Genomic DNA, 13,258 nt, shown 5'->3' on the forward strand with positions numbered 1-13,258 from the left:
TCAAATTTGTTGATCCTCTCCAGAGCTTAAAGATTGTCGTCATGAATCCTACCTTTACGTTTTACGTCCACGATTGTTTACGACGCTTTCTTTCCAGTCATCTCCTACGATAGATGAGAAACTGATTTAAAATGAACCCAAGATGTACCCTCAGCTACTTAATTTTGCGCGGCGGCGCTAACTGGATGTGTATCTACTGAAATGTGAACCTATGGCATGGTTCCTAATATTTAAAAATCACATTTAGCAAAAAAGTGGTTAATTGCAAATGTAAACATCAAAATAGAAGCGTTTTGAAAATGTCTTTTAATGTGTGTAGTTTCAGTGGCAAAAATGGCTTGCTCGCGGAGGTACTTAGTAGCCTTAAATGCCCCGCGACGGCGTCTAATCGGTTAAATGCATTGTTCAAAATGGAATTCATGCAGGCGTTTGGTATAGCTTGGATTCCATAGCTTATGTTACGATGGATCTGATTGGTCAACGCAATGTAATCTATAATCAAACAGCGATGGGCTATTATAATACCAAATAAATATATTTTTAAAATAGCCAACCGACTTTCTAAAGAGGAAGCAAATTAAACCAAAATAGAATTTCAATGTCCTACTAATCATTTGATTAAATTATACAAAACCAATTATAATTTAGGTTCAGTGAAACGAGTCAGATAATCCTTGGACCTCCTCTCGAGAATCAGTGGTCACTTTGACTTCTTAATGAATTTCTAAATTAACTTTCTCTGTGACTGGCCTACTCGACAAACTCGATACTAAGGCTTGTCTTCTCTGACTCTCGGCAGGGAAAACCTTAGAAACGAGCTTGCAACTTCAACCGCTAGAGATTTGCCAGTACATCATTAATTGGCTAAGTTGCCGAGAAGCCATTCTAAATACATCGACGGTCTTAGGAAATTATAATTCAGATGAGAATTACGTAAGTTCTTGTATGCAAGCTTCAAGTCAGACTTCTCACCGGGAATGTCCGGCAATGAAACCAAATTGTAAACCATTGCCTTTCGAAATATTGCTAAAAACCGAGGCAACAGATAATCCTTCCCTGTTTGATCAGCCTTTCACTTCACGTGTGTCATTCAATGAAAGCCAGGCTGCAGGTACAAAATTTTAATACAAAACCCGTTTCTAATCGAAAGAGGCTCGTTAGAAGTACAATAACACCACTTAACCATTTCATTTCCAAGATCGAAACGTTCATTCTCCTAACTAATACCATGGATTTCTTTGTTGGGTAGTCACGGGAATTTGGTGTTATATCACGTTCACACCTCTTTAGCTGATAATTATCTTCATTCTCAATACCTCTGACATTTCAAGAAAATGTGTGGAGAATTTACATGTATATCACTCCTGGAAGTCAAAGGGTTAATTAAATACTTAACAGATTTAACACAAGGTCATCGGCAGCCTTGCAAATTCACAGTCTCATGATAAAGGAATCATGGGTACAAAATATCCTTGATGGCCGAAATTCGAATTTAATTAAGGTAAAAGTCGATTTGGGATAACGTTCTGCGGAGTCATAATGAATGGAGCTAATTATGTGTAAAAGGAATTGTTATGGAATAGTTTGTTAGCTGAAAAACTTACTTTCGTTGGACATACAGACTTGTTTTGGACAAGAACATCTTCCACCTGCGTAGAAACTGAAGACCTCTGTGATTCTTTCGTCCATTCTACACACGGGGACAAGTTCTTGCTTCTTACATAACGGCACACAGCGCAGTATTCCATTTTTCCTGCATCTGCACTTGCGTTTGCAGTTTTTGGTGATAAAAACGCGACCACGCCTAAATCGTCTACCGTCCATACGGCAAAACTTCCGGGGAACTAGTAAACGATGAAAGTTCTGTTTTAAAATGAGGAACTGAACCATAGACAATTTTACTGTAAATAACCCAAGGAATGGGTGCAGCTCGAATTTAAGTATATATTCCCGACTGGCCGTTCCCTCTTAATCATGAAAATTACAATTTTCTCGATTGTGATTGGCTTAAGAAACTCCTATTTTCCATCAATTCTTTTGCCAAGTTGTTATCGGACAGTTTGTTATTGGACATTTCAATAAGCCAATCACATTCAAAGTTGTGGCGCAGCGGGACTCCGATTTGTTTATCATTACCATTATTTTAGATCTGTTCAGCTTCGGTAATGTTTTTTCCCAACATATACTAATCTCTTACTAACCAAGCGCGAGGGCCGTACTGGCAGTATGCACCTCGCTGCAGGTCCGTACCAAAACGACCGAGAGTCAATATTCCCCAATATGGTCCCGAGCAAGCAAGGTTGGTAAGTTGTTTATTAAATGGAATCATTTCTTTGCGCGATGGGACATGCATTTCTCCACTTGGTGACGTCTTCCATCAACGAATTTTGAACAGTAACCTTTTACATGTAAAACTAAATTCCGCTTGCTGTAATTGTACTGTAATAATTGTGATGAAAAAAATAAATTCCGCTTTTTAAAAACTTTTTGTTTCGCTCGACTTTAATTTCCCGGGAGAAGAGAAATAATATAGAAACGGACCGTTTCCATGGTAATGGTCCGTATTAAAGCTGTAAAGCCAATTAGAGTTTTCCATTTACCTTGAGAGTTGCTTGCCATATAATAAAGACCCGTAATTGAATTATTGAAATTTAGAATCTTTCCGCTAAATCTGTTGCGTGTTTCACGACGGCTAGAAGGTGTAAAGAAAACCTCCAAGGCTTCAGGAAACCAGGAAAGATCTCAACCCGTTTTGTCCAGAATTTAGTGGCTATTTGTAAGTAGCAACGCAAAGGTTCCTTTCTACGTGGTAATTTTGCTGGCCAAGTGAACACAAATGACCTATCGGAATTAAATCAACTGCGATGGTCACGAAGATCACATACCCGGTACACAATCTTGCTGCTGACAAGAACAGCCATTGCTTAATTCAATCAGTCCCTTTCCTCTGGGTCGTTTGCCTTTGGGACAGTTTAGCTTGTGACATACTGGAGAACACGAGATTTGACCATTTTCGTCGCATCTACAATTCTCCGAGCAATTTCCCGAAGTGAAAGTCTCGCCAACTTCAAATTTTTGGCCGTCTTCACGCCGTGTACAAAGAACTGAAATTGAAAGAAAAAGTCATCACTATGAATGAGATTTACTCAAAGCTAAAGTAAATTATTTACATCCTGATAGAGGCCATCGGCGGATCCGACAATTTCTTGTTGAGAACCATTTCGGTCATTCCGATACGTGCAATTTGTGTAATTTTTTTGTGCAAGGACACCAGTAAAACTATGACTTCCATCCTTGACAGAGTATCGAATAAAAAGGAAATCATGGATTGAGTCTTCCATAAAGTAAAACTAGTTCACAAATAATTTCAACTGACTAGTGTTTTGTACTAATGGTCAGAGGCACTTCATGAAATACAGATAATTCTGTTGTCATAGTTACTTCGCTAAGAGAAAAAACATAAATGGTTCAGTTGTACGCTCTGGCGTAATACATTGAACAAAAGGGCAAGATAGCAAACTTATTTCGTCTGCATTTCGCTTCGTTTGAGTCGTATTTTCAAACGACCTTGTTTTTTCATCCGGCTTCAACTGATTGCAACATTGCCGAAAGTAGTATTTCTTGCTAAAGGAAAATTAAGAAAAAGAAAAAAAACACACACAACGCTTCAGCCAACTCAAATTGAATAGTGGAGTGGGGGGGGGGGGGGGGGGAAACCTTCGCGTTCTCTTGGTCTTCCCCGTCTTGTGTGCTGTGCCTTCTCTCACGACTTCAACGTTCTTCCCAACCCTGGCCATGACATCTCTTTCTTTCGACTTTCCGTCCCCCAGTTCGCAACTGAACACTAACGTCCCATTCTTTGCTCTTACATTACCTGACTCCCTTTCAATGAACGTGCACCCTTGCCTTGGCTCCCTCCGATCCTTTCTCGACCCCACCCTTCCCTCCTGGACATATTCTTCCAGTGGGCATAACATGATTGCGTGCGCGCTCAACAAGGCTGGGCCAAAAGGTTACAGAGAAGCACTTTTTGAATGATCTTATTACCCTAAGACACGTCATTGTGGTAAAAACAACGTTGAAAAGAACAGTGACAAAAAAAAAAACTGCTGACATCGAACCTTTACGAAAAGTTCTAGATCGTTTTGTTGTACAAATTCCTTGATTTTCTTTTACTGTGCGATTTTTCCGGCAAAGACTACACTAGATTTTGTCATCGCAGATCAGAGTTCAAATCCCCTGCGATCACGTATCTTGAATGTCGCTGTTCACATCCTTGTCGATTTTCCACCAGCTGAGCTTCTACTTTTGCATGGCATGTAAACTTGTGAGTTCTCCTCCTTTGCGAAAAAGTTTAGGCCAATTTTCTGTGAGCATTAATTTCATTTTGAGCTCAATGCTGGACAATACCTGGTGGGAAACAAATTTAGACCTACGCGGACTAAGTGGCCAATACGAATCGGTCAAAACAAAGACTGTTGGTTAATTAGAGTACCTTCCATTATCCTCCTATTTACCTTTCGTGAGGCGCTAGCAAGGTGGCCAAGCAACTTAGTAACTGGCTTTCATAATACGGTTAGTTCAAAACACTGATCATTAAGGCTCAAATGTAAATCCTTCTCAGCGAATCAAGCAGTCAAGAGAAGGTCAATTCTGCAAGGGCAAGTTTAACGAGTTAGAGAATAGCTGGTAGAAGTTTAATCCTCCACAGAAAAGTTCTCCATCTTGCTGACTATTCGCGAAAAATCTATGCTTTTATTAAACAATTTAATGTATTATCTGATTCGTTTGTCTTTTCTTAATTTGATATTCTTACGGTTACGGCCGAAACATCGTGTCTGTCAATCTTGTCTTGAAGCTAAGATTTCCTCCTTTGAAATTATCGATAGAATTACAAAGCTCTGTTTTGCGGCTTCTTAATTCAAGGGGATTAAAGCAAAGATTATGTGAAAAAAAGCCGACCGTGTTACAGTACGTATCCAGTGTCCATATTTATGAAGCTGCAGTTTGTCATTTGAGGGAATAGTCAACACAAAAGCCATGCACGATCAGGAATGGCAGAAACGGTCATTTAGTTTTAGAACCTACGCACGTACATGACTATTGATGATGCGTTACATGACATACGTCTTCAACTGCTAACACTAGCAGAGCTGTGTACTCTTAAATCACAAGTGGATAAATAAAGGCGGTGTCTGAATATTGACTTTTGGAGTTACTACACCTGGCTTTTCTTAACTAAGTATCGATCTCAACACAATTTAAAATGTATTGGACGGCTAAATCTCTCAGCGGAGATTAAAAGCTCGAGTTTAGTAAGTGTATACAAAGAGGACCGCAGAATAGCTGAAACACGCTAGATTGGAGATTTACAGAGTGTTGCTACAGGTGAACCCCTCGCAGCTATCTTCCTGTTTTTGGAATAGAATATCAACCGGAGAAAAAACATTACAACACGCAAGCCACTATAATATATGTAATCGCATACAAACTCTTCACCAAATTGGCTTATTGTTCGCTAGTCGGCCAAAACTTAACGAAGAATAATACTCTTTGTTGTTTGTGACTTCGGAATTTTTACATAACGTCCAAGGACGCTTAATTAAATTCTCACAAAAATTACAAAAGACAAGTTAACTTTATTGCAGCTAATTGACCTAGACCATTTCCTTAACACCCCGTACGACAAACGGTTTCATAACTTGTACTTTAACTGAAAGTTGGTCCATAAACCGTTTGCGAAAGGGATAGACGGTACTAAAGGTCTCTGAAGGTGTTCGGCTTCAAATTTGATCCAGGTCCATGAAGACAGTACTTTGCATCCGTACTCAATTACAGCCTCATTCATAGTTATGACTCTTTGTAAAATCTAGGTTTCGAAATTTAAAAGATCAAATGATCTTCAAATTAAAGACTTCGAAACAAGGATATTGCCGCAGATAAGCCGGCATGAATCACAAAGTTGAGCTTAAGGCAATAGAGAACAACAAAACCATGTTTGAAACTACAGGTTCAAAACAACTTTGCGTAACCATTCGGTAATAAAATAATCGTGTGTAAAGTTTGAATTTTGAAGGCGTAAACTAAGAAACAACGTTTTAAAAAAAGCTGCTTGAGAAATTAAATGTTCGTGGAGTCCAGCTGTAAACTTCATCTTGCACAGTTCACTTCGGTCAGTGACTCTGAACTGTTTTTTTTGTTTTCTGGGCTAATGGCAAATCACACCATTAAGCGCACGTGCCTTTTGCGCTAAAATTCTGAAATTGCCAAAGAGTGATGTTTTTAAATATATGAAAAGAGTATTTTCATCGAATCTACAAGTTTAAAGCATATCGCTTATGATAACCACGGATTGGATTGAAAAGGTGGAAATTAAGGAACTAGGCAAAAACCGATCTTAACTTTGCGCCCTCCGTCCGTCCTGAACTGTGACAAACAGTCAGGGAAGACTATTCTGTAGTAAGCAATTTTATATGTGTCATTTATAAGTACCTTTAGCCGGGACACAATATTGTCTTTTACAAGAACAGCGACTTCCCCCTGATTTATCCGGGTTTTCTACTTCCTGAAGCGTTGTTCCAGGGGGGCAACCCTCGTCGAGCTTGCAGAATTTCATACAGCTAGCCAGCCCACTCGTGGAACAATAACATCGCATTGGTTGACTTCCTGAGCATGTAACAAACCAGATACCGGAGCGGTACAATTGACCGTCCACGAGGCAGCTGGAGTCATCTGATTTTGTAAAAAAAAAAACAAAGTTTCATATCATTCTACGTTGGCTAATGGCTAAAAGAAGGAAACTCGTTCAGTAAAACGCTTTAGCAATGTTTTGCTTAGCCTCACCTTTTGAACTTGCTCTTTTCGTAACACTTCTTGCAGTCACTGAATTGAGAAAAAAAAAAACAAATAATCACTGACAAGAAAGTCATTAATGTTAACAACGTTAAAAAAATCATCATTTAGTGTCCCTCCCTTTTGTTTTTAAACAGCTTTAGAATGCGTTTTACGTAAGAGCAAATCACTTAGCGGCCAAATAAACCCGATCAAGCCGAAAAGCTTGCAGGTCATATCTGCCTTAGGGCTAAGAAGGTTGTTTTGCTCAGTACAGTAGGATTGTGGAAAGCCGTTCGCCCATAGATTACATAAGTCACGTTTCATTTCAAACCGAGAATCGTTAACTTTACACTGGTGTTTTCCAAACTAATGATTGATTTTGTGTCGAAGTGAATAATTTTGAGCTGCAGCGAGGCAAGCAAAGTAAAACTGTAACGTTGAGATTACTTTTCGTGCATAGCAGCCATATTTGTGGCTTAAATATTGAGCTTCGTTCGTATGAGATAAAAACCCACTTGAACTTATTTCTCTTGAATTTACGTTTTTTATTTTATAATTAACCTCGCATTACTTCGTCAGAGAGGTTTGTTTGCCTGTTTGCAGCGCGACCGTGTTTCCTTCAGTTGAATTAAACCTTTCGTCTTATTCTGAAGAAGGAGTTTGATTTCAACCCATTAATTTAAATTTTACTATTAAAGCGTGTAGCGGTGGGGTTTGTTGCACTTTGGGGACAAAAAGCCCCTCTGTCAAAAGCCCGGAAAGATCGAAAATGGAAAATTTGAGAGGTAATGACAGCCCGGACCTTACAATTTCAATGGCAGGGCATTTAAACAAAGGGATCACCAAGAATGTAATATCCATCAATCGTCGAAATTCAAGCTCCTTTTCAGAGACAAGAACTTTGCACGAAAGGTGAAAAAGCAACCCCATGGTTACTTAAGTTAATGCCCGAGAGGTGCGAGATGAGTTAGCGTGCTTCCAATAGCCTCTTCAACACAAAAACCGAAAGTACGCGGAAAATTTTCCATAGCAACAACTTCTTGTTATCAAAACAAAGCGAGTTGTTTGTTATTTCGTACCTATTTTTCTGAATGAGCCTGAAGTGGATTGCAAAATGTTTCAAAGCGAAACCAGAAGTGGAGGGGGCGAGACTATGTTCTATTCCGTTACCTGCATTGATGTCATTTGGGGTGATTTGGGGTGATCAACATAGAAAATGAAGCTAAAGTACACTGTTTAGATTCAATAATCGGCTGCCCAGGGGCTCGGCTTGCAATCAGAATACAACGGTTCTGGGTAAATCAGACTGTATCAGCTTACTTTTAAGCTGATTATGGAAAAGTTAGAGGATGGAAAATTCCTCTTCTTAGGGTTTGGCCAGAGACGTGCTGTTCTTTAAGGCTTTTCGGGGGCGTCGACAAAATGTACGGCGCGATCTCCTAGGAAAGTTACTCGGTGCACGCAATCAGATACAACCGTACCTAACCACCATCCAAGCTACACTATGAAGACAGAGGTTCGGTGCAATGAAAGTGAAAGAACATACTCCCTTGAAAGCCGACAATCCTTTTTTTCTTTCAAATCTCCACAAGCTGGCCGTCTTTTCGTCAATCAAAAGGCAGCAAAGTTTTGATGTCCCGGCTAGCCACACCATCTTAGCTCACAGTAGGAAGTGATTTTATGGCAATCACTCTCGTTTTAAGTTATATTTTCCGGAAACTGACACTTTTGGATTGATTGATGGTTTGGATGCAGTTCACTTAAGACTGTTTTTTCTTCGGGGTTCATAAATTGCGTTCGTTAGACCTTCCATTTGGGTGCAAGTTATCAGCTGAAAAACCTGGCCTTCTTATAATATTGTATTTAATTCTTGAATTGTTTCTGGGCATAAGGAATGTAAAACTTATAAGTGAAATCCCATGGTATTAGGCCTCTTATTTTTGTCGATTATAAATCACTCCACAAGTCTGTTTTTGTTGAGAATGCTCTCGTAAACATCATGTAGAAAACACCAACTATAGGAATGCTCTCAAACTCTAGTCCTTTCTGGGGAGTTAGTTTTGGCGTTGTCTGCGTTTTTAGCGAAATTTCTATCAACAGTCCTTTCGTATCTTACACTTAAGCCAGAAACTTAATTCTAAGAACTGTTCCTCAAATGATAAATGAGAAGCAAGTCGTAGTCCTCTTATGACAGATTTACGAATAGGGTCCTGTAGGTAGACAGGAAGTCTTCTATGCTGAATAAAGCTAGAAAACAAGTTTCTCTCACCTGAGAAATGCTTTCCAAATGTTGAAAGTAGCACCAAGATTTGAACCATCAAGACGTACATGACTTGTCTCAAAAAGTCCTCAAACTTCTACCTAAAGAGATTAGCAAAGTTTCAGTGATATTTGCAAGACGGCAATAAAATTTAAAGCTCACTTCAACTTCTGCGTCGTTTTCATTACTTGGTGTTTGAGGTCTGAATGCACCTCAATTTTATGCCAGAACGCTTCAAAACTTCTCTTTTTTTCTTCAAAATTGTTTTCAAAGCAATTAGCTACCACAAGATGGACCTGTCGACTGTACGAGGTTATCGATGTCATCTGACAGACTATGGACTTCTTACATGTACAAGTAACAATAGCGGTAAAGAAATTAGCACTTTCAGGGTGCATTATGGGTCGGTTGTTTATTGCTGTTTGGTACGTCAGTGAGCTATGTATTACCTTACAAAAATTTACGCAGTCAAAACAAACCGACTTTCTTGGGTTCATAGGCTCTAAAATCCGTTTAAGTGTCTAACTGAGATTTTTTTAGCGATGTGTGGGATAGTTCAGCACAAACGGAAGTTATTAAATCACAGAAGGAAAACTTCGAAGTATTAAAAGCATTATGAACAAGGAGGAGCATATAGAAACTCAAATTCATTTCCTTTCTGTTTAAGACTGAAATCTTACACCTTTTCTTTGAAGTATACCCAACAATGGATTGTTTGCAAGTCGAGTTGCAGACCGTTCGGAGCAATTGCAGCCACAAACATGACATTCTTGTACGGATTTAAGTCTTTCGTTATACACTGTAAAGGGATTTTCGGGATTTCGGAGGCGTTCTACGCTCTTATTTCTCTCATGAGAATACCACACGCCGAGAGTAGTTACTGACTGAATCCACGTATGATTAAAGGATAAAAAGACTACCCTAGAAATACCTATTTTGTGGTTAGATGGTATGTAACAACGTCCAACTCATGGCTAATATACCTGCCGAGAAACTGAAATGTGTAGCATATTATCACGAACAACGCAAATTGGCTTAAACGATAAACTACATATTTTAATTAAAAAGAGAATTGTTCCCGAAGGTGACATGTTTACATGGTCGTTTCCCCGATTTCACTTTCAGCTAACTGTGCGCCGTCTTTCCGTTTCCTTTTGCACCTCGTTTGCGCACATTGAACCAAGCCTCTTTTTCAAGTGGTGTTAACAGTAACAGGCAAGGCGGAGTTACCGCGCAAAAATTGCGAACCTCATAGAGACCAGCACTCGCCAAAAGCATTTGCTGGTTTCCAACTTTAAAAAATCATCCAGAGAACCCTCATCATCAACAAAAAAGTTCGCTTTCGTGAGGGAAAGACCTTGAGCATCATAATGTATCTGACACTTTGGTGGTCCTTTCCTAACCGTCCTACATGATGGCTTATACAGATTTACATTTTGTCGTAATCGGACATTTCCGACAATAGTACTTGTCACTTTTATCCAAGATTTCGGGCTGCGGAATAAAGGAAACCAAAGATGCCTCTCAGTATATCTCCAATGTATAAAATAATGTGTTTTTAGTTAAGACTTTAGATAAAGAACCCTAGATTTAAATTAATAATTGCATTCTTGACCATTCTTGTTATGTCGGTTCTAACGCGTTGAGCTTGTTGCGTGTCATCAGGCCATGTATCCTCTTCTTGTTATCTACAGAAAGCTATGTTAAAGCTTTATTTACAAGGTAAGAAGCAAGGCTGTAGTTTCCTCACGCAAGTGTATCTCAACCTCATTCTTTCTGCGATTTGCGATTGACAATGAGTCGCGTAAACAGCTCAGGTCAGTAAAAATATTAGGCAAATCAGAAGACCGTACATGTTTGTCGTCATCCGTAGCTAACAAAGCCTAAACTGCGACTCTCGGGAATGGTTTCACGAGAGGCAACTACACAAAAATATCTGGCAAGTTATGTTATTCTTACTACTATCACTTGGTACTGTTGCTGTTGGTATGTTGGAACTTTCATGTCTTGTAGAATATCTTGACATAAACGGTGTCTAGCGTCCACGGACAAGTATATTTACGTTAAGTTTCAATTTGTGCTTCTATCTCAGTACTATTCTCGGCTCTTGTTTAATGAAAAACTCTGAGATCTCTAGGATATTGGCAGCACCATATAAGGAAAGGAACGTTACTTAAGTGTCTAATAATTCTAGCGCTGGAGCACTAATTGGGGATACCGTAGACTGAAATTAACAATGAACGCAAATTAAGTCACATGTTGATGTTTGAGGAGAGGGGAAAACCGGATTACCCGGAGAAAACCTCTCGGTACAGAGTAGAGAACCAACAAACTCTACCCACTTATGACACCGAGTCTGGGACACATGGGTGGGAGGCGAGTGCTCTCACCACTGCGCCATCCCTGCACGCCATATCCACTCATAAAGCGACAAAATGTACCTTCTTTTGAAAACATATATGAGGGATCAAACATCGTCTTAAAAAGTTGCTAATATAAAATGCTATTAGAGCAAATCATCGGTTAGCCGTGTTAAAGGCAAAGGCAGGATTTCCTCGGCGTTGCCCGATTTATCCGGCATAATTGGACCGAGTCACATATTTGAATGATTTTAATTAGGTTAGGGAAAAGATAAAAGGCGAGAAGAAATCTGACGGAAGGAAATGGACAAAGGACTGACCGACTTCATTATTCAAAACAACATGGCAGCACATTGTTTTCTGTCCTGCAATTGACATACTTTTGCGAGAAAAAGGTTTTGCTGCGAGTTCAGTTGTCGTTAAGACTTGCAGCGATTTTAAGAGACACTTGGTGCTCAGTTTCTTTTTCAAAGCTGTAGTACTTAGGAGGATGAAGTCTTAATTGCTGCTAATAGGTCCATAGAGCTTTGTCTAATTGACTCGCAGTATTACTTCCACATGGCACGCCTGGAGCATGCCATGATCAGATCATTTTTTTACATTAAATTAATGGCAACTAAAATGAGAGTTTGCTGGGAATTTAAATTTAATCGGTGAATATCAGGACAGGCGAGGAAGGGATGGAGAGATTGATTGGAATTGTAGCAATTGAAATTTCCATCCGTGGTCCTAAGCAAAGAAGGACCAATTACCGGGCACGGGTGGCTCAGTTGGTTGAGCATCGGGCTGTCACGCGGGAGTTAGCGGATTCGAACCCCGGCCGGATCAATACTCAGGATCATAAAATAACTGAGGAGAAAGTGCTGCCTTTGTAATTTGATCTGCAAATGGTTAGACTTTCGGATAAGGACTATAAACCGTCCATAAGTTCCCCGTGGGACGTTAAAGAACCCACGCACTATTCGAGAAGAGTAGCAGAAGTGGCGGGGCTTGGCGGTAATGTCTCTAAAAAAGGCTTGTGGTGTATGAGGCCACCTAAGCAGAATCAGCCATAAGTCAAGAGGGGACTTTGCCGAGTGCTGAAATATGTAGATGTGGATGTAGAATATATAGATGAAAGAAGATGAGGTCATAGAACACTGAAGAGGAAATCTAAAGCTTCGCCAAATTCATCTGAGATAAGAACGAAATCTTTCAAAAAGCGGAAGAATTGGCCAAGAGAAGAACAATGACGTTTTATAACAGCAAACACTGTCTCATCTTGTTCAAAATTTCTAGGATATTAACATCCGGCTTTAACCAAATTGAAACAATTATGATCATCTAGAGACAAACCGATCAGGCAGAGAGATCGAGGTTTGTTCATTTGATTATAAGAGACAATCTCCTCGTCAAATTCAAAAATCTTAACCTTGAAAGTTTTTTTTTTGCGGTGAATCCTGAACAGTATGCCAGAACTATGTTTCGGTGGGAACTTGCGTTGAACAGGAGCAAGGTAGATCATGTAGCGACCAGCCAGAAGCTCGAGTTGGGCGCTTGCCAATATTGTTTAAGAGTAAGTTGGGGGTATGACGTTAATTCTTAAATCACAACGACAAAACGTCTTTTTTTCGGGAAGAGTTAATTCTTTAGCCATTCAATTGTGTATTGTGATAAAATCACTGAATACAACGGCATTAATCGAATTCTAGAAAAATCCTCTTTAACGAAGTGGCAGCTTAGGGCAGCATTTGGTTGAACTTGAAAATTTAGTGGTTTGCTAGATCTTCCACTATGGTTTTTATTTGTTTTTACAGACGGAAAG

The 13,258-nt window shown here is 39.5% G+C and overlaps 1 protein-coding gene across 4 annotated transcripts in view; it reads right to left on the reverse strand.

The window, feature by feature from the left end:
- Positions 1-13,258, reverse strand: part of LOC138016532 (uncharacterized) — a 29,225-nt gene that overhangs the window by 1,934 nt on the left and 14,033 nt on the right. For 2 of the 4 annotated variants that reach the window (XM_068863700.1, XM_068863701.1), the window contains 6 exons: positions 9,104-9,195; positions 6,844-6,882; positions 6,493-6,732; positions 2,886-3,104; positions 1,605-1,844; positions 53-104 (listed from right to left, as the gene is read on the reverse strand). In XM_068863700.1, coding sequence (XP_068719801.1) covers positions 55-104; positions 1,605-1,844; positions 2,886-3,104; positions 6,493-6,732; positions 6,844-6,882; positions 9,104-9,164 — 849 coding nt within the window. In that variant the 5' untranslated portion in view covers positions 9,165-9,195 and the 3' untranslated portion in view covers positions 53-54. Of the gene's footprint in view, positions 1-52; positions 105-1,604; positions 1,845-2,885; positions 3,105-6,492; positions 6,733-6,843; positions 6,883-9,103; positions 9,196-9,282; positions 9,483-13,258 lie in introns of those variants that run through there. The other 2 variants (XM_068863702.1, XM_068863703.1) reach the window with 2 other exon arrangements.

The sequence above is a fragment of the Montipora capricornis genome, chromosome 9 (assembly GCF_036669925.1).
Source record: "Montipora capricornis isolate CH-2021 chromosome 9, ASM3666992v2, whole genome shotgun sequence".
Lineage (NCBI taxonomy): Eukaryota > Metazoa > Cnidaria > Anthozoa > Scleractinia > Acroporidae > Montipora > Montipora capricornis.